Source organism: Olea europaea, unplaced genomic scaffold (assembly GCF_002742605.1).
Source record: "Olea europaea var. sylvestris unplaced genomic scaffold, O_europaea_v1 scaffold1148, whole genome shotgun sequence".
Classification (NCBI taxonomy): Eukaryota; Viridiplantae; Streptophyta; class Magnoliopsida; order Lamiales; family Oleaceae; genus Olea; species Olea europaea.
In genome coordinates, this window is record NW_019228875.1 from 72,403 (window position 1) to 95,087 (window position 22,685).

At 31.5% G+C, this 22,685-nt stretch overlaps 1 protein-coding gene and 2 pseudogenes across 3 annotated transcripts; 2 read left to right on the forward strand and 1 right to left on the reverse strand.

The window, feature by feature from the left end:
- Window positions 1–6,761: 6,761 nt before the first annotated feature.
- Window positions 6,762–11,905, forward strand: LOC111373629. Of its 3 annotated transcripts, XM_022996181.1 has the most exons (6): window positions 6,771–7,243; window positions 7,783–8,590; window positions 9,371–9,429; window positions 9,519–9,647; window positions 9,988–10,123; window positions 11,392–11,905. In XM_022996181.1, the coding sequence occupies exons 2-6, from the start codon at window positions 7,880–7,882 to the stop codon at window positions 11,710–11,712; spliced, it is 1,356 nt and encodes a 451-aa protein (XP_022851949.1). In that variant the 5' UTR covers window positions 6,771–7,243; window positions 7,783–7,879; the 3' UTR covers window positions 11,713–11,905. The 3 variants fall into 3 exon arrangements, with proteins under 3 accessions (XP_022851951.1, XP_022851952.1, XP_022851949.1); XM_022996183.1 differs by lacking the exon at window positions 11,392–11,905 and adding an exon at window positions 11,236–11,385 and having other exon boundaries at window positions 6,762–8,590; XM_022996184.1 differs by having other exon boundaries at window positions 6,765–8,590; window positions 11,304–11,408.
- Window positions 11,906–16,252: 4,347 nt separating this feature from the next.
- LOC111373615 lies at window positions 16,253–17,734 on the forward strand (annotated as a pseudogene).
- A 1,499-nt stretch (window positions 17,735–19,233) lies between these two features.
- LOC111373617 lies at window positions 19,234–21,716 on the reverse strand (annotated as a pseudogene).
- Between the last annotated feature and the right edge of the window lie 969 nt (window positions 21,717–22,685).

Sequence of the window (22,685 nt, forward strand, 5' to 3'; positions counted from 1 at the left end):
TGTATTATTATTCTCCATATAACTGTGTCAAAGGTGCTTTATTATTGTCTTCGTTTTTCACATGCAGTTGGGGTCACTCCCTTAGCTGGCAAAAATTTTTTATAGTTGTAGGACATTTTGAAAATTGATATATTTCGAATCTTGTAATATAATCCTTCAATAATTCTGATTTTTCATGTACTTGATTTGATACTAGCATCCAGTTTTCATATTGGCACAAGTATGAAAATTTTTTGTCAAACAAATTTTTGGCAATGTTATATATGACTTTAATTCCAAGTGTTTTTCTATGTCTGATCCATGATTTTGTCACTGTTGAAATTTTTCTATCAGTTTCCATCACATCTATTTGGAAGTTAGCTGCTACATACCCAATTGATATTAAATGTTCAACTGGATAATAAACAACTCCATCGTATTCAGGACTTACTGAGTAAAATTTTATATAAATTTTTTGTCCTTTGGCAAATTTGGATAATTCTTTTATGAATATATCATCAAATTTCGAAATTTCTATCAAATCTTTTCCTAGATATATCAAATTTATAAATCCGTAGTCTGCCATAATTTTTATAAATGATTGGTCTCTTCCTTCCATAGTTGTTATCCTAGGATACACATTATTTCTAGGTGAGATAAAATATGAATCACTAATTTTTATTTCGTAAGCAATTCTGACTATTTCAGCATATTTTTCTTCTTTTGAATCTAAGGGGATTTTATCTTCTTGGTCTATAATGCTAATTGTTTTAGAATCTCTTTTATTTCCATGTATCATCATTTTTTTTTTTGGTTGATGATACTAAGTGGAATCTCCTTTTTTATCAATTGGTATATTGTCGTGTTTGGGTCAACTGCTGCTTCCAGCTATCCCTGTTTGGTATTGATTTGAAAAACTCATTTTTGAGCTCTTTGGTGTATCTGTCTTAGATAGTAAATCTTTTAGTTGTGCTGCAATAGCATCAATTTGATTTTTGAGTTATATGGTCTCTTTATAATGCTCAGTAGTGATATTCAACAATATTTTTATATTTGAGTTAAACATCTCTGAGATCTGTGTTGTAACAGTATTTATATCTTCATATTTTTTTTAAGAAAATCTATCATTTTCTGTATATGTAGGATAGATTGGTATAACTCAATGACCTTAGCTTTATCTATCAACAAATTATATGTTTCTGTCAAGAAAGTCTGCAATGAAATTATTAACTCCTTTAATATGAACTATATCAAAATTATAAAAATGTTAAATAAACTTGCTATCTATGGAGCCTTCTGTATTGAGGTTCTAATGGTAATCTATTCCTCACTAATCCTGCAACTTGAGAATTATCAATCTCAACAGTAAATTTATTGGATAATAAGAATAATGAATTTTTTTTATTCATCTACTAATTACTAGTAATTATTTCTCATGAGTGGTATAATTTATTTCTATTTGATTAAAAGTTCCACTTGAATATTTACAAATCGCATTTAAATCTGTTTTTAATATTGCTGCCCAACATTTATCTGAGGCATCGGTATTAACAATCAAATTATCATTTTTCATCTAGTAATCTTAATTTTGGTAAATTTTTACATTCTTCTTTTAATGATTTAACTATTTCTAAATGTTCTTCATTCTATACTTTAGTATTTATTTTTCTAACTAAAACTTTTATTTTATGTATTTTCTTATGAAGATTTTCAATAAATCCTTCTGCATAATTTAAACATCTTAAAAAATTTTGTATTTGTTCTTTAGATTCTAATTTATCTGAAAATTTTTCTATCTTTTTATATACATGGGTTTGCAATTTTATTCCACTTTTATCTATTGATAATTCAAGAAAATCTATTACTTGTTTTTCTATTTTAGATTTTTTTTTAGAAAGTACAATTCCTTCTTTTTTATATTCATTTATAAATTGGATTAAATGATTCCTATGTTTTTCTTTACTATTAAAACATATCAAAATGTTATCTATATAAACAATTAGGAATTTATTAAATTTATTAAATAAATTATACATTTTTTTTGATATATTTGTTGTGCATTTTTTAATCCAAATGACATTACTAACCATTCATATATTTCCCTGAGGTATACTAAATGTAGTATATTGTATACTATCTTCTTCCATTTTTATTTGCCAAAAACCCGATTTACAATCAAATTTAGAATAATATTGTTTTCATTTTGCAAGGTTTATTAAAACTTCTTTATTTGGTAAAAAATATCCATCAAATTTAATATATTTATTTATTTATTTATAATTTATAATCATTCTAACTTTTCCTTTCACTTGTTCAGAATGTTTCATAACCATAAAGGCTGGACTATTATGAGATCCATTACTTGGTATTATAAGTTTCTGTTCTAACAATTCTTTTATATGATTTTTAAATTATTGTGTATCTTCTATCGTATACATTAATGATCTGACTCTTATTATAGTATTTTCTGTCAATTCTATTTTGTTTTTAGGGTGATGTGGTTTCCAAAATAATAATGAATTTTCTCCATAAACTTTTTCTAATTGTTCGATAATTTTTTCTATACTTATTTCTATTCCCCTTTTTAAAACTTTTTTATACAATATTTTTTTATTTTTTTATTTCATTAAATATGATTGATTTTTTCTCCCATTTATCACCGCGCTGGGCTGGTTGAACTTTGTAAGGTCTAAATTCTCTTGAAATTTTTAATAAATGTCCACAATATATTTGTAGCATTATCATATAATTATTTTATTTATAATATTGAAATTGTTGTATAAAGTCATTTTCTAATAATATATCACACTTTAATTTATTATATTTATAAATTTTATTTATTGTAACTTGTTTACTTCCAAAAATTACACTAACTTTATCGACACTATTAATTATCTGGATACTTTCTCCTGTGACTCCAGTTATTTTTATATTACTATTATTATTCCATGATTTTATAAAAAAACTTTTAAATATTGTTATATCACTTTCTGTGTCTATTAAAGCACCAGTTATTATATTTATTTTTATAATAATGATTTGTATATATACAGCTAATGAAAAACTCGTCTAATTATTCATTTAGTTCTTTTTACATAATATAGTTTGTCCATTATGAACTATATATAATTTTTTTTCTTTTTATACTATAATCTTCTAATCCATTTAGAAAACGCATTCCTAAAAGTATATTGGAGTTTATATCTATACTTTTATTTATATAACATGGTACTAAAAGATATATTCCTCATATTTTTATCGATACCTTGACTTCCAAATCTGTAATATGTACTTGTCCCATCAAAATTTACATAACTCTATGGATCTATTTTATGGTTATTAATCCTTTATTTTCGATTGAAGTTATATGACATTCACTAGCTCATGTATCTATTAATATATTTGGTTCATTTATATTTTCTCTTCCATTATAATATTCTCCTTCTATTTTTATATTTCTAGCATTCTTATATAGTTTTACTTCTTTTATATCATTAAATTCTTCTAACAGGTTTTTATTAGGTATTATAAGACTTTTTGATCTTTTGATTAAATTTCCATCCTTAAATGTTATATTATTAGAACATTCTTCTCCATTTGATTCTGTTATTTCATGTTTATTTCTTATTATACTAAATTTATATTCTTTCGGAATTAAACTTATTTGTTTATTTGGTTCTATTATTTTACTAATATCCTTACATTCTTTATATATTTCAATATAAAGTTTATTGGAATAAATGTTTCCATAATTAGAATTGATAAATGTATATAAAGCTCTATATTTTATAGTCATAATTTGATCACCTGGTTGCATGATATCATCTCTATGCAATTTAAAATGCAATCCTAAAACTTCATTAAAGTTTCTATCTTTCAATGATACACAATATTTTGGGTAACATGTAAATATTATTATTTTTATATGCTAGATTTTATTCTATTGTTCCTAAATGACTATCTTTTAAATTTATTATTCTTCCATCACGTAAGGTTATGGTTAAATGTGGGTCTATTCCTTCTCTAAATAATGATTTAAATATTATTTGTATTCTTTCTAAATAAATATATTGGATTTTTTCACTTTATTTTTTACGAACCTTTGTTAATAGTTCTTCAACCAAATTTTTTGTTAAAAGATTTAATTTATGTTGTTAATATATTGTTCTTACATCTATGATTTTCTCTATTTTGTGATATTCATTTATTGTTATCATTTCTCTTTTCCAAATTCTATCTAAGACTTCCCATTTTCCTATTTTTAAATCTAAAGATAATTTTTGTAATTTTCTAAATTTATTGTTATCAAATGCACCTTTTAATTCATATCATTCTATTCCTTCATATTATTTTATATTTATATTATCACTTTCTATTTTCTTATTCAGTGATTCATCATCCTCTATTTCACTTATATAAACTTCTTGATTATAATATTCTTCAATGTCTGATATTTCACTCAATTCATTTTTTATTTGCAAATATTCTTTTTGTAATATTTTAACTTTCTTTTTATCACAATCAAGACTTATATGACATATTTCTCCACAATTCCAATATTTACATTGATTTTTATTTTTCTTATAACTTTTTTTTTCTTTTGACCATATGTCATATTATTTCTTTTATAATATCTTCTTCTACGTTTTATATATTTTTTATTAAAATTTCTAAATTTTTTAAATTTAAATTTTTTATATTTTCTTCTATTAACCCTTCTTTTAGGATTACATCCCCACTGTATAAGATTTTTCATATCTTCACAATATATTCTAGTTAGTTTTCCTGATTTTTTTATTAATTGTCTTTGTTGACATATATACACAGGTTTTCAAATAAAGATTTTATTTTTGAACCTAAAGTCCTAGGTATTCCAACATTATCTCTAATATATTTTATTTTAAAATATATTCCCCATAAATCTGGTAATTTATTATAATACATATCTTGGTATACTTCTTGATTATCATTACTATAAAATTAAGCATAATAATAATTTCTAAATTTAAAAGTATATTATTTGATTTTACACATATCACATATTATTAAATTTATTATTTAATTATAACATTATCTTTTTCTCTTATTTCTTCTCTTTCAGCATTTTTTTTATCTAATTTTCTCATAAAAACTCATCTAAAATATATTATACTAATTTTTCTATACTTTGTCTATCTGATTTTATTATTTTTATTTGTACATTTCTTTTTATTAATATTTTTGTATCATTACTTATTCATTCACACAAATTTCTAACATCTCGTTCAAATGATGCTATTAAGAAATCTATCATTCTTTCAATATTTTTCCACGTGTCATCTTTATTATATAAGAAGAATAATATCATTGAATCTGCCAAAGTTAATAAGGTTTTTTGAGTATCTATTTTGCAATTTAAATCTAATTTTGTTCCATCATGATTAATAGGTTTATCATAATTATCATTTAATTCAAACCCGTCTTTATATTTATTTTCTTTAGGTGGTTGTCTATCTCTTACTTTATCATAAAATTGTCTATATAATTTATTATATATATGTGCATAACTTTCATCTAAATCTTATAATTCTTATTTAAAAGTTCTTATTAGATTACGTCCTCCTCCAATATTTATTAAAACTTGATATTCACTTATATCACTTAAACTTGATTGATCAAAATTTTCTAGAAGTAAGTCTAATTGCTTATTCATCTTTATCTTCTTTTTCTTCTATTTTTAATTTTCATAATATTTTTTCTCTAGATTTTTATTCTTCTAATATTTTTGGTAGTATATTTTTTCTAAGTTTATCATTCATACTTCCTGTTTCTATTATTACACTCTCTTTCTCAATATATTTATTTCCTATTCGAGTCATTTCTTTTTCTATTAATTTTTTATCTATTTTCTTTTCTTTATTTTTATTATTTTCTTTTATTTCTCTAATTTAAATTTTTAATATATTTATATCATTTATTGTTTCTCTTACTTCATTTCTTAAATCTTTTATATCATTTATTAACATTTTTATTAATGACTTTAATTCTTCCATATACTCACTTATTGACATATTAAAATCATCTCTCTAACATATAAGTTAATTTACATCTTTTATATATTATTTTTCCAAATCTTCAGTTGGCTATATCTGAATCTATTAATTCTTCTTTTACTGTACTGAAATATTTACTCTCAAGTCTTAATCTTTCACATTTTAATTTTATTAATTGTCTTTTATTTGATACTCTTATTCCTTCTAGTATTAATATTATATCTCGTATTTTTCTTGTATTTTTTCATTTTTATAAGTAATTTATTTAATTTTAAATTTATATTATCACTTGCACTCATACTCTTTGTAATATAAATTAATTTCTTCATCTTTATATATATTAATAATTTTTTCATATATATATATATATATACATACTTGGGTAATTTGAAATATGTTTTAAAAATATATAACTTCCTTTTCCTTCTTCTAATTTATAATAATTATCTATTTTTCTTATTTTAATTTCCATGATCTCCATGGCTCTGATACCATTAGGGGACTACTTAGAGCGAACAAAAACTAAATAAATAAAAAAAATAAAAAAATCTATAAACAATAAATCTATCAAGTAATATTTAATTTTAAGGACTAAAATGCAGAATTTCTATATTATATTAGCTTGTTATGCAATATTCAAAAGGAGGGATATTTTAGGTATATTGATATGATAAAATTGGTCAATGTCATTTTGAAAAAATGGCCTCTTTGTTTAGACTATTTCCATGTATTCCCCCCTGCACTGCCGCTTTGGGGTTTGGGCAGCAAATTTTTTACTATTTTTTTATTTATTTTTATTTAAGGGCCTGTCGAGTGTCGACCCACAAGGCTGGGTCGGCTCGAGCCAACTTTCCCGATATGGGGCTCGGCCTGAGCCTTGGCTCGGAGGCTCCGAGCCAAGGGGTGGCTCGAGCACGAAGCCGATCAACATCCCTGATGTCTCGTAGCCAGTTGTAATAAACATATTTTATTTATTTTTCCATAGTACAATCCCGCGGTTGGCTGAGTGGCTAGTTTCAGTTGACTTGAGCGATCTGAGGTTCTCACAGAAATCGGCAATGATTAATTGGCACAGCCTGCCATTGCTACTATGGGAGCAGAACTCGTTTCGATCAGCCTCTTTATTTTCTTGTTTGATGCCTCAAAACAAGCACAAAAGCTGCTGATATCATTTTTTCAACCCATAAATTCTTCCTCAGTTTTGATGGATCCTCATTTCTTCGATCAATACGGTACTTGAGTTACTTTTCTTGCTGTATAAATAGTTGACCATCGTTTGTTCAATTCAGTTGCCCATTGGTAATTTGTAGCTATTTGTATGTTATAATTTATATGCTGCTTGTTTATTCTCCACCACATAATTAAAAGTTTTTTGGGTTGGAATAAAGTCGGTTTTGCGAACGCTGTAGATATAATATATATTTAAGCTCTTTTACTATGGTTTTCTTTTCAAATTTGAAGATATTAAATGATATTTGTACAAATTTGGGTATTTAATTCTGTTAAATTTTGATCCAAGTGATTTATACTCCTGAATTCCACTAGTGGCATTATACTTCAATCTCATCATAAATTCCAGCCTTTATTCTCCTGTTTGATTTCTTCTTCGAGATTACAACTCAAGTGTGATGAAGGCGCACAAAATATAAGGAAGGATGTCTAATCCTTAGCTCTGAGTCTTCTACACTTGTCTAATTTCCTATTTTATTTTTTATATTTCAGAAGGTCAGGTTATACAACCGCACCTTTAATTCATTTTTGTTCTTTCCAGCATTAATAAATACTCCATCTTCGTGTGATCTGATATAAACTAAATCTATCAAAGCCTTTCATCGATGTTAAAAAGCTCCACTGAACATTAGAAGCTGATGTCAATTATCTGTGGCCTTCCCCTTCCCATCCTTGAGTGTGTATACTGTTTGGCTTGTGCTCGGTGGGCATGGAAAAGGTGTCTCCACAGCGCAGACCACGATAGTAAGACATGGAGCCTTGCCACACCTGAAGAATTTGAACCTGTTCCCAGGCTTTGCCGTTACATACTGGCTGTCAAAGAGGATGATCTCAGACACCCTCTTTGGGAGCCTCCTGAAGGGTACGGAATTAATGCTGATTGGATAATTACGAAAAGAAGTTACAAGGACACAAATGGAAGAGTCCCCCCTTATTTATTGTACGTTGATCATGGCCATGCCGACATTGTTCTTGCTATTAGAGGACTTAATCTGGCAAAGGAGAGTGATTATGCAGTTTTACTTGATAATAAGCTGGGGAAAAGGAAATTCGATGGGGGTTATGTTCACAATGGGCTGTTAAAAGCAGCAGGTTGTGTTTTGAATGCAGAATGTGATGATTTGAAGGAATTGGTAGAGAAATATCCAAATTATACAGTGACTTTTACAGGACATTCTCTAGGGTCGGGTGTGGCTGCATTATTGACAATGGTGGTTCTTCAGAATCGTGATAAACTGGCTAACATTGATAGGAAGAGGATCAGGTGTTATGCTATTGCACCTGCCAGATGCATGTCACTCAATTTGGCTGTAAGATATGCTGATGTCATCAACTCTATTGTTCTTCAGGCAAGTCCTACACATTACTTGCATCCCTTTTTTTGTGTGTCATCTGGAAGGATTGGGTTCAATAGTGTAAACTTATATACTTTTATGTATTGTAAAATACAACATTTGGTAACTACTGGATATTAACGAGGGCTTTTCGTGTTGAGATATTTTCTTGATTTTTCTTCTTCAATGCACAGGTCATCTATCTAATTTTGCATTCTGTTTTAGATACGGAAGTTAAATGACTAACATTTTTCATGAGTTCACTTTTCATATTTCTTACGTAGAAGATGTCGTGTTTAGCTCAAGGACCTCCGAATCATATTTTTTTCCAGAACAACATTACAAGAGCATAATTCTTTCTAGCTAGTTCAATCAAGAAGCTTGCAAATGTGCAAAGTGATATAAAAAATTCAATATTTAATCACCCTTATACATTTTCTAGCAAGTTCATATCGCTCTTCTCTGTAGCATGTGCCATTTATTTGACATTTATGAGTGGATCTGCAGACTTAAGTGGATTTTTACCCCTTAAACAAAGATAATCAAAAAGTTCAGCAATCATTTTTTATGTGGCTTTATATGGTCACTGCGTTTAAACAAATAATCTTTACTTAACTATTTAAGTGGATATCATATTTGTAAAAAATATTAGAAAAATATTTGCTTTAGTCACTCTTTTGTTGTTTATAATGACTGTGTATCCCAGCAGCTGTTGCTTCCATATGCAAGGATATATTTGAAATATGGTATGGGTATATAATCGCCATTTTTAACAGGCTGCATTTTTACTGACAGGACGACTTCTTACCTCGTACAGCGACCCCTTTGGAAGACATCTTCAAGTCGCTTTTCTGGTAAAGGGTTGGCTGGTCCTACTCCAATCTTTAGCTTGTTTTACTGCTACTATTGAGCCTCGTTCTTTATGCATTTACATTTTGTACAGTTTGCCTTGCTTATTATGTTTAAGATGCATGAGAGATACATGCATATCAGAGGAGAAAATGCTCAAAGATCCAAGGAGGCTGTATGCTCCAGGTCGCCTCTATCACATTGTTGAGCGTAAACCTTTCAGGTTGACTAACTAAAATGCAGTTTGACAATTTTACGTGAATGTTTATATAAAATAATTGGGTTATTTGAAAGAAATTGTTTGTACCACAGATAAATCTTGAAGCAACAACATGACATGGCAACTTATAGCAATTTGTTGTCTTTAGTTCCTTCCTACCAAGTGTAATTGTACAAGTTCATCATATTCTGAAATATTTTCATCCGTGTCCCTTACATCATAGAACCCTAATCAAATTCTATAATTCCTTTAAACTCAATGTTCAAGTCCTGACTCTTGCAGACATTTTTCATTCATATCAAGCATTTATCACTCTGGATAATATATCCACTCTTAAACACAGATGCGGAAGATTTCCACCAGTTGTGAGGACGGCAGTCCCTGTCGATGGCAGATTTGAACATATAGTATTGTCTTGCAATGCCACTTCTGATCATGCCATCTTTTGCATAGAGAGAGAAGCACGGAAAGCTCTCCAAGTAAGTTTATTTTTCTGTTGTAGTAACTCAAGGTTAAAGACAATTTTCGAAGAAATATTACTGTTAATATTTTAGTTAATTTGTTAATAAATATTGGTTTTTATATGTCAAATTTTGTTTTCCAGCATGTCTGTGGAAATGTTTGTATATCTAGATTTGATGTTTCAGAACATAGATTTCTCGTTGGCAAATTAGAGATTTTAGCCTTGTGCTCTTAAAAATGGCACACATTACTTCAATGAATCCATTCTTCCCAGAACTCTCATAACCCAAATGATATATTTTTTCTTCCAAGTTTGCATTGAAATATGCCATAATTCTCTTCGGACCTATCGCTAAACTCCTTATCATTTTACTCAAAACTGGTTCAAAAAAGTCAAATTTTCTTTGAGTTAGTGATTCCCATTAAATGCATGCCTATGTAACTCAAGTCGTAGTTTGAACTGTTAAGTTGTGGAGCCTAATTATTATCGATCCTAATTCTTGTCACTTCGCAGAGCTGGTCGCAGATCGATCTCCGTGGTGAGGTCACCCGTGGGGGGTAGAAGGGGACCTCTGAGGGGTATCCGTTCCCCGAACTAAAATTTCATTAAGAATTGTTTAGGAATTTGTACTCTTATAAAATTATATTAAGAAAATGGAGTCCTCGTAAAATTCGGTTTTGTCCTAATTATCTTATAAAAAAGGAACCGTCCTAAGGCTTTTTTTTTATCATCAATAAGAAAGAGAGATGCTAAAAAATACAGAAGTGCGATTTTCTCTTATAAACATTTTTTTTATCATAGTGAATTACTGTAGTACTGGGAGAGGATGAAGTCTCACATTGAGACGAACATTTATAAATCTTGCGTTTTCTTGAGTGTTTTTTCTTTCTTTGAATCGATTGCTGTCGATGTAATTGAATTAGGTTATATAATTCTCAAAATGAACCTACGGGCAACGGATACCTTACTGTACTCCAGCCCCACTAGTTTTCGTGTAACATGTTGCCATTTCCCACAACGTTACTGTCTAGGTAATACGCTACATAAGTCATAAATAGACAGACATGCGCACACGTGTTTATGTGGCATCTCCTACTAGTGGCACACTAACATAGCAAAATATTGCAGAAGGATTCATGTGCGTGGGCATGTGTGCGCGGGTGTGTTTATTTATGTCTCTATGTATTTTCCTCCAGCATACATGAACCTCAACACATGAAAGTGCATGTCATTCAGAAATCCTTTGCCCCAGAAATTTGAAATGGCCTATTGCCCATGATGCAGTTGATGCTCGAGAAAGATCATAGCGTGGAGATTCCACCAAAACAGAGGATGGAGCGGCAGGAAACTTTAGCCAAAGAGCATGGCGAAGAGTACAACGCAGCTTTGCGAAGGGCAGTCATGCTGGCTGTTCCTCACGCCTTTTCGCCTTCTCAATATGGAACCTTCGCTAAAAATGAAGACCCTGAAATTTCAACAGGTTCTTCTACAGGATCATCGACGAAAAGTAAGACTCGAGATAACTGGGATGAACTGATTGAGCGTCTTTTTGACAAGGATGAGTCTGGTCACATGACGCTGAAAAAACCACTCGAATCCGATTGATGTGGTAACTTAGCCTACGCAATCCTTAAAAATGCATCCATGCATCATTCTTTTATTCGATTGTTCAATGTTCTTATGGTCATGTATTCTTGGATATTATCTGCAAAAGACTTTGAAGAAGACAGTTACCGTGAATTGATTGTAAAACATTTAAATTTTAAATACAGTTCCGCTACATCTACACTTTGGATTATAGGTTTTTTCACACTGTGAGGTGCACACATTTTCATTATTAATTTCAACAACACTGCAACAATTAATGGCACAGATTTTGACAACACACAATGTCAAAGAAAGTTTAGCATTTTTCTTTTAAAATAAGTGCTCTGGCACTCCAAAGTACAGCAAGTTGGAAATTATATATATATATATATAGAATATGTTTTTATTATTTTATTATTTATTATTATTATTATTTTTTGGAGTTCAGTAGTTATGTTCCTCTATTGTCAGTAGTCAGCCAACTACAAACTTCGATTACGAACCCTATGGGTTACTTTTCCACAATTTCTAAAAGATCAATCTTTGGCATTGCTAACTAATGTTAAATAGTTTGAAAACCACCCCTGCAAAATTCCTACAAAGAAGTCAACTCAGTTGACTTTTCAATTCCGCTCTTTCATCAAACTGGACTCTCTTTTATCTCCACATCACTTAGCATGTCAAAAATGATTTTGATGGTTGTACACTAAGTTGTCAAGTTATGACAGCTCGGTGTACAACTCCCTCACAAAAGGGGGGAGCTCCGCATCCAATAAAAAAAATTGTGAACCCCCCTCTTGTGAGGGGGATTGTAAAGAATCTCGATGTACATTAAACAAAACTCTATTAAAAATATGTTTATTGTCGTACTCAAACTATTTGGTTTTATTAATATTTGAAATTCCATTTGAAAAGATTAACATTTTAAAGAGGAATAATTTAATGCCTTATATATTGATAATTAGCTATATATAATTTATTTATTAACATGTTCACATAAGATATTGACTCGTTTGAGTATATCAATCTTAAAACTCATGTACTCATTTTTGTATCTTAATTGGATCAAATTACTCATTTGATTTTAATGAACTTTAATATGGGAAAATCTCATAACTGAGAAAATAAATATCTATCATTTCAAAACTAAGAATAAAAATTTCAAATTTCAAAAATCAGATATTTATTAAATTTAATTTATGATTTAATTAACTAATTATATATTTTATTAATTAAATATATTAAAGTCACAGATTTATGTACTTTGGTCACAAATTGACGTTTTAGATAGTTACATGTTATTTTTCGATTACAGTCTGACAAATTTGAATTTTTATGTCACAAATTATTTTTTATTATCACAATTACATATTTACAGGTCACAATTTATTGGTCACATATTTCATCAATCATATATTTTGTCGATCACATATTACTTATTTGTCACATTTTATCGATCACATATTACTTATTGGTCACAATCATTCAAAATATTGGTCACAAACCACTCCACCATCGCACCCTACCCTAACTCCATCCCACCACCACCATCGCCGTAGCGCCCTACCTAACCCCAATCTACTACAACCACCACTTCTGCCGCCAATACACCACACCGTAAATAACCGCCACACCATTACCCCCCTATCCCACCACCACTGCGTACAGAATCACCACCTCCCCGTGGCATCATTAACAGCCCACGACATCCACAAACCAATCTGAAAATGTCACCACCACCATAACGCAACACCATTGTCATTTTCCATTAACCATATACTACCGTGAAATAAATACAAATCCCGCAGCTATCTCCATCCGACGCCACCACCATCAACACCAATACGGCGCCTCAGTCACCATGTCACACCTCTCTATACACCGCACCCAACAATCCATTGCACATAGCACCGTACCCAACCACCCATCACCACTGTACATGGAGAAAACGACCACGATTTGCAGCCCGCCCTACCTCCGTGCGGCAGCGACGATCTGAGAGTAGAGAGATGGATGGTGAAGAGAGAAAGGAGAAGAGAGGAGATGCGGTGGCGCACGTTGGTAAAGAGAGAATGAAGAGGAGCAAGGAGAGAGAAATTTCATTCTAGGGTTTGAATGGGGATAGCTATGGTAGGGTATACGTATATAGATTAATTTATACTATTATTATTAATATTAAAATATTAATTTATAAATATTTAAATTAATATCTGATTTTTTTATAAATAAACATTGCATCTTGTTTTTGAAATTGGATCTTTTAAAGTAGGTCTATATTTAATTTCCACCTTTAATATTATATGAAATTTTAACGTTCCATCTTCAAATGTCAATCAATATTGTTAAAAGGAGTAACTTAAGTCGTTAAATGTTGATCTATATTTTTGGTAGTTGTCTGATTTGTGATTTATCTTTTAACATATCCAGCAAAATGATGGCTTGTTCCAGCAACCTAATGTTGAAATTTGTATGCCCATTTTTAATTCTTAATCAGATTTAATTGGTTGTTTGAGCTTAATGAGTTTTTATACTATATTAAGATTTGTCAATAGTGTAAGCCCTTATATTTTAATCCATATTTCTATGTGGATTTATTCATTAACATGCCTCCACAAAATAGTCTCATTTAAGTAAGCAAACTAATTTTGAAACTCATACGTCCATTTTTAAGTTTTAATCGGATTAAATTACGTTTGCGCTTAATGTTGTGAGCTTTAATACCTATATTAAAAGTTTAGGATTCCATCTTAAAATGTCAACTTTTTTAAGAGAATTAGTAGAATATCTTATATATTTATCTATATTTTAGATAATTATCTGACTTGAGATATATCTCTGAGGTTCAATAAAACGTATTTCCATTATTGTTTTGGGGGGAACCCTGCCCTCTTTGCTGGAATAAGTTTAAGAAAAGATAGAATACCCATTATCCACCCCCCCTTCCAAACCCCTAGCAACGATAGTCTACGAAGCCAAGAGCCTTTAATACTGTTGGAAAACACGGGTCGTGGATCGTCTATATGGAGTGACACGACCCACGAGTTATTAAAGTGAGTTGGAATGAATCGTTAGAATTGCATGATGAAAGAGAAAAGATGGCAATAAAATGTGTAAAATTCGTATGGAAAAATACATAAAAATTGAAAAGTGCCTAGAACCATATATTTGGCTCTAAAACTCACAAAAAATTGGCACCTGGATTGTGGATAATAATCTCCTTCCATTATGATCGGGATTAAAACTATTGAACTACTAGGAAATGCAGAATTTGATGCTTGGAAAGCAAGGTAATTTAACCATACAAAGATCTTGGAATTCATCAATTCAAGTAAGCATCATGACCCGAAATTCATGTTTAAGCATGCTTCAAATTCTGGCGGATACAAACTTCATCTGTTTGCATAAATATTTAGTGCCAAATACAGAAGTCATATCTGTATTTTTGCTACATAAGCAAGTTCAGGCCTCCAAGGCCTATTAGAGCTCTCTTCAACTTGCTCATATCCAGATGTTTCGGGTCAAATAGGAAAAGATTCCACCTCTATAAAGAAAACTTCTATCCAAAGAGTCAAAACTCAAGGGCCTAGGCATAATAGATTTGACAAAGCATAATTACCAGCAAAGCTCCATTATTCCTGCCTGCTGCTGCCCATCTGTTCATTACACCGAGTTCCTCTTTTTCGGATAAAATATTCTGTTAACATGCCAAAGTACAATGTCAAACCATTAGATTATTGAGCTCTGTCTTAGACAAAGACTTTATTGGCATGCAAATCATGTCTTATGCATGCATTTGAAGGCGGTAATAATTTATGCAGCTGCCTCTTTGACAAATTATAAATAAATAAACTTGCTTTTTCTCTAATAGTTTAAGATGTTAGATAAAGTGGCTTGACATGATATTTGAATAGGCAGCTACTCATTTGTGAAGATTATCGGTATAAGTCCTTTTGGTGAAAAATGAATTTACTCTGCAGGTGAGGGGGTGCGTTCCGGCTTAAGTTTTTAGATGAAAAGTTGTGTGAAAGACCAACTGCAATGTCAAACCTTCTCTGTATAGGCATGCAATCTGCTATTTTTTATGTAGTATAAAGGTTTTTCCCCAAGTGACTTTTGCAATAGGTCTTTACTGTTGAAGACGGTGAATTTAAATAAGTTCATAAATAGTCTCTTCTCTAACAGTTCAAGCTTCTAGATGAGTTGGGTTCAATATTATATGAAAACACGTAGATTTCTTGAGTTCATATATCGTCAATTTCCATATATGAAAATTCCACTTATCGGTCCTTTGATGAAAACAGAATTTTGTCTACACTTGAAGGGCCTGCAAAGTCAAAACTTAAAACAAATATATTTCTCCCCTCTCTCTAACAATTTAAGCTTTTAGATGATTCGTTTCCACATTTTCTTGACCTATGATTAGCATTACTGGCTTAATGGTTTTCACATCTATTTTGTCCTTTTCATTGAGAGCACCTGTCTGTTTCTCTATTAATATTCCTTATTTTGGTTTCTATTTAAGGCTCCAACAGAACAAACTACCTTAGTTTCTCACATAATGTCTGAATCTCCCTTAGATCTTCCTGTTTTTGACATTTCACAGCCCTTGACACCATCCAATCTCTCAGCTCTCTCTACGGCCTGTAGAGAGTGGGGTTTCTTTCATATAACCAACCATGGAATTTCAAAAGATCTTTACAAAAAAATTTACTTACTTTCAAGCCGTATTTTCAGTCTTCCCCCACAGGTTAAACTTAAAGCAGGCCCTTCATCAACCATGAAAACTTATACTCCACAGTTTATTGCCTCGCCTTTCTTCGAGAGTTTACGTGTATCAGGACCAGATTTCTTTGCTTCTGCACAGAGTTCTTCAGACGCCCTCCTCGACCTCTCTAATGATAATTTCAGGTGAGAAATACAGATAAAATATGAAAGAAATAGTAATTCTACTTTTATGATAGGTCTGAGGATTCCTGAACTAATATATATCAAATATCATTAGAAATAGCATTTGAGAGTAAAACAGTGTATAGACTGATAGAGAAACTTGAATTACCTCCAAAATTACTATAATGATGATAGAATGTATAAACGCTAATAGGGACGATTTTTAGATTTTTTAATGAAAAATTATAAATGAATAAATCCTTTATTAAAAGGTCAATTCTCATTGCCATTCTTATAAATACGAGTATTTTACGTGCTAGACCTTCGATGAAATTAAATCAATATGTATGTGAAGGAGCATGTTGAATCTAAAACAATAAATGAATAAATTCTTCTCTATATAATTAATTAAGCTTTTAGATGAGTTGATACTGAAACTATCTGATCATAGATAGCCTTCGTTGAAATGCATAAGCCCAAAATTTTTCGCGTTTGTAGGTACCTTAATTCCCGTCTTTGATTAGTGTTTCTTTTCTTCCCTCTTGTTTTTTCATCAGTGAAATACTAGAAGAGTATGGAAGCAGAATGGTACGCTTATCAAAATCAATCCTGGAGATGATTCTTATGATTTTGGGGCCTAATTTACGGATGAAATTCATATCTGAGTTCAAGAATTGTCATGGCTATCTAAGACTAAACAATTACTCCCCACCTGAATGCATACAAGAACAAGAAGTTGAAGGGCTTGGAATGCATACTGACATGAGTTGCATTACCCTAGTTTATCAAGATGAAAATGGTGGCCTACAAGTGAGGTCTAAGGAAGGTAAATGGATGGACATTAATCCGTGTGAAGACGCACTTGTCGTTAACATTGGTGACTTAATGCAAGCATGGAGCAACGGGAAGTTTAGGTCATCTGAGCACAGAGTAGTTCTACGACGACATGCTAATCGATTTTCCATTGCTTTCTTTTGGTGTTTTGAAGAGGACAAGGTGATTTTCGCTCCAGAAGAAGTTGTTGATGAAGGAGACTCGAAGTTGTATAAGCCCTTTATTTGTTTGGATTATTTGAGATTTAGAGAGTAGTGAGACAGGTAAGTTTGAGAAAGTTGGATTCACCGTAAAACATTTTGCAGGGAACGAGGTATAATATTTTTTGTGAGAACAGTACTAACTGGCCATTTGACCTGATTCAAAGTTTTTTTTTGGCCTTTGACCAGTTTGTTGTATTAAAAGAATAATAATAAAGTTTAACCTGTCTGCAGCTTGAGAGGCCAAGGTGTAGACTTCAGGATTTAGTCACTGTAAGGTGGATACCTGGATATTAAAAAAAAAAAAAAAAAAAAAAAAAAAAAAAAAAAAAAAAGAATAATAATAAAGTTTTGATTTTCTATTTTCACCTTTTATCCTTCAACCCTAAATAAGAGAACTCTTTGAAAATCTCACGAGCTCCCAAAGAAGAAGAAGAAGAAGCTACAACGAAGAATAAGCATGAACGGGAAAGAAGTGTTAAAAAACAACAAATCAAAGATGAAGAATGGAGGAGAAAGAGAGAAAATAGATTGATAGCAACCCCCAAACTTGGTTGCATAATGTAAGATTACAATGGTTTATATAGTACAAAATTAAGGAAACATAATAAAACTAAATTATCCTTAACCTAATTAACTTATTACTTTAACATCCCCTCTCAAACTCACGATGCTACGACAAGGAGCAACAAGAGTTTGACCAACAAAAAGCGTAAATGATAAATCGAATTTGACTTCGTGGTAAAGTCTACAAGCTACAACGACGGAGAGTAATGAAAGGTAGGGAAATGATGCCGAACTACAGATAACCAACGAAACCACACAATCTCAGCTAAACCAAACGGATGCAAATTTCAAATTCCAAATGAACTTGACATATCAATTCCAAGAACTGACTATGCTAAATTCCAAACTCCAGATAGACTGGACAAACGAAATTTCTAATCCTATAAACTGGGCAAACAAACGAAATTTCCAAATCCCGTGAACCGAGCATCAAACGAAATTTTCAATCCCACGAACTGGGAACAAATTTCAAATTCAAGCTCGACAAATGCCAAATTCCAGATACACTGGATCAACACCAAAACAAATTTCCAATCCAAACTAGGTCCAACATTAATTAACGGCCCAATAAGCTGTCTAATACGCCAAAAACAACCCAAACCAATCACAGAAACCAAATTGCTGACCAAACAAATTTAACCCAAAATTCAGCCCATTCACTATGCTTTATGAAGCAGCCCATATGCCATATACCAAAATACCCAATTAAATTACTGGCTCATTAGCCCAATAACCACCCTAGCAGGCTTAACTAACCAATCCACTAAACCACAAACGCATAAATTTCGGCCCAACAAACAAACAACCCATAACTAACTAGCCCAAGTAATATCAACTGGCCAATCCAATAGCCAAACCCATATATTTTATATCTAAATTTGGACCTAACCCATTACCCAGTCTATCTATCTTACAACAACCCAATAAGCCATCCACTTACACAAATCGTTTTGACGCCAACAAACCAACCAAAACCCATACGTCGACATGAAGGCCGCCACCGTCACATCAATAAACCATCCCCTGTAAACCCTAAATCCAAGCCACTGCCTCACTCTGTATCCACTGCTACAATCTCCTTCCAAACTTTGCTATTTCTCTGATACACCAACACTTGCTTGTGGGTTGCAAGGAAAACATATTCACCAATCTTACTAATTGGAAAAATGCCAGGCACCATCCCTCTAATGCCAGGCACCATCCCTCTAATACATCATAGACTCACCCTGTCCACCATATGCCATTCTTCCTTGTCATAATCTTCCATCATAAAAATATTCATCTAGACCTCTGAAATCTGAATCACATACAATCGCCCATCCGACTCCAACAAATAAATCTGACTCCCACTCCCAGAATTCACTTCATCTGGCAATGAGATTTTCCTCCAAATATCAGAATCCAAATCCAAATTCAAAACAAGCACACAAGAATAGCTCGCAGTCAACCAATGCAACGCACCATTAATGAACACAACTTGATTTCTATTAATGTGTGTAAAATGATCATCTTGCAACGAAACAGATTTCCTCCATTTATTAGATTCCGAATCAAAGATCAGACATATAAAAGTCCTCTCAGGCCTATGCCCAAATGACCTATGATGTCCTGCCAACACAACATTATACTTCCCTGTCAACAAATTGCAAGCCAAACCAACAAGAGTAGCTTCACCATCGGGATAAAACCTAGTAATTGGCCTTTCCCTACTTCTCGGAAGCAACTTATACTGTCTAGTCATTGGATTACAAACATAATAAACACCTTTATTAGGAATGCTAGAACAACATAATAATCCATTATAAGAAGCCCTAACTCTGAATCTGTCCTTGATAAAATCCAGCAAAAACTCATATACACCCCTCATATTATCAACAAGAATTAAACTTGAATGCATTTTTCTCTGTAATTCAATTGGGGAATATATTCTCTCTCAGAATTGTAAACAAAATTGGTACAAAGTATCATGGATACCCTTGTTTCTCGTGATGCCATGTAATTGGATGGTTTGAGGAAGTAAAACAAAAAAAAAATAAATAAAAGGAAAATTTGACCGGACGAGCGGCACAAGGCTACTCGCCGGAGAACTGAACCTGGCAAGTTTAACTCAAATTTAAACCCGCTCTGATACTATGTTAAAAAACAACAAATCAAAGATGAAGAATGGAGGAGAAAGAGAGAAAATCGATTGATAGCAGCCCCAAACTTGGTTGCATAACGTAAGATTACAATGGTTAATATAGTGCAAAATTAAGGAAACATAATAAGACTAAACTACCCTTAACCTAATTAACTTATTACTTTAACAAGAAGCATCAACGAACTTCAACCTTTCAAAAATTGAATGAGCATTTGTAAACTTCAACTGTACTTATCTAATTTCATTGGCCACTGCGCGAGGAAGGATTAAACAAAAATTCACATTTATTGAGGTAAATTCGAATCATTTGTTGCATAAACTATTAGGTCTGCTTAGTACTATTTTTGTTACTATTTTTGTTCCTTGAATCATTCGAATCATTTGTTCTTCGACCGTTTTTTATTTGGTACAATTTTGACGTGTTGATTTCTGTCAGTGTCCGAATCATTTATATTTTTGTAATCTGAATTATCAAAAATTTACAATTTTATGGCTTGATTTGTTGAATCCGTGGATGCATTGGCCCATATTAAAATTTTTCTTCAAATTTTCATCTTTTTCTTTGTGTCCTTGTGCTTGTCTAGCTCATTCAGAATCTGTTGACATATTTTTGTTTGTCGTCTCATTCTGTTGAAAAATTGTTAAATTAGTATTGTTTTTGAATTTGTAGCTTTCTGTAAATGACTACTTGTTTTATTTTTTTTAACGAGATGTCCTAGCTTGCGTCAGACTATATCCTCGTCCCTGAACCTCCGGTCCCCCAGCAGTTCAGGGAGGTAAATCGCGGGATGTGCCTTTGTTGGTTCCCAGATTCCCACACGGCTTTTACTCCTTCCCCAAAGTGAGCCTCTTCACTGCTTTACAGCAACTTGCCTTCCAAGATAAATCTTGCCTTCCAAGTTGTGCCTTCCAGGAATCAAACTCCCCACACTTGATAGTTCACAAGATAAATTCAAAAGATGTTCACATGTTCTCCTAAATATCTCCAATATCATGCATGCCGTTCAGATATTTTTCTGGCTGCACATGGTGTTAATGTTCACATATTCTATTTTTATTTTATTTAGCTTAAGATCTATTCTGAACTTTCAATTTTAGCTTGCAAGATGTGAGTTCTATGTTCTGGTTATTGATTTAAAATAAAAGTTTGGAATTATGCTTTGCAAAAGCTTGGCCTTGGTTTCATTCAAGGAATCTTTCATGGTTTAAGTAGCAGTTGGATTTTGGTAGTTGCTCTTTGTTATATTAATTTATACCTTTTCAGTTGCTTGTCACTCTTCCATGTTGCAACACTATAAATATTCCTGTGTTTCTGAAACGATGATGGTTAACTTACTATCATTTAAATTTCCTCTACTAAAGGTATGCGTAAACGAATCTTTTAGTTGAATCTCTCGTTCATTTCTACATTCCGTTCATATCTCAGTTTATGAGTTGAAATTTCATTGTCTAAGGTTTTCCATGCATATTGCTTATGCCTCAGTAGTTATGACGTCTATTATTAATGATTTATGGCCTGTTTGAAATGTCATTACTTGGAAGTTGTAAAATCCATTAATTTGGTAAAATCCTTGAATAAATAGTTTAAAATTTACGATCTCATCTTCCCGAGTTGCCTAAGAATTTGAATTCAACCGTGAACATTTGTGACTTTTGATGCTTTTCATTCTTCTGTGTTTTGTTGGGATTGGATTTGTCAATGTTAAAGAAAGAAAAGATTCTTTTAGGTTTCAGGAGCGATATTGAAGCTTATTGGTTTGAATTTATGTTATAGGTTTATTGATTAGTTATAGTGCATCTGGAGGTTAATACTATATCGTTAATGAAGTAATAAAATGACTAAAATTACAACCCCATTTGAAAACCAAAATGATAACATTTTAAGAGTATATGAATTATGGATAAAGTAATAATTTTTACGATGCACAAAATGGAAGAAAAATTTTGGGTGGGTTTTGAATATGCAGAGTATATAGTGCTTTCCTTGATTTTTAGAATATTTGACGCTTTTTAGCTATTGAGTTCAAAATAAATTCTCTCTTAAAACAATGTCTATTTTACTTAATAAATTGCATATGAGAGTATCAGTCCTTGTGCTACATAATTTGAGATATATGCTCGAATAAATGTGGGTGTAGCGTATTGTCATTTTTATTTATTTGTGGGTTGCTGCGTTGTTTAGTTGAAAGTTATTTTAAACTACTTCAGTTGTTTTCTTGTTACAATTGAAAACGACTCCAATCATTTTAAACAACTGTAGTCGTTTTAAGAGAAAACGATTGCAGTCATTTAAATGACATGGGTCATTTTTCATTCATCATTTGTTATATGAAATAAAAAAGCATGAAAACAATGTCCAACAT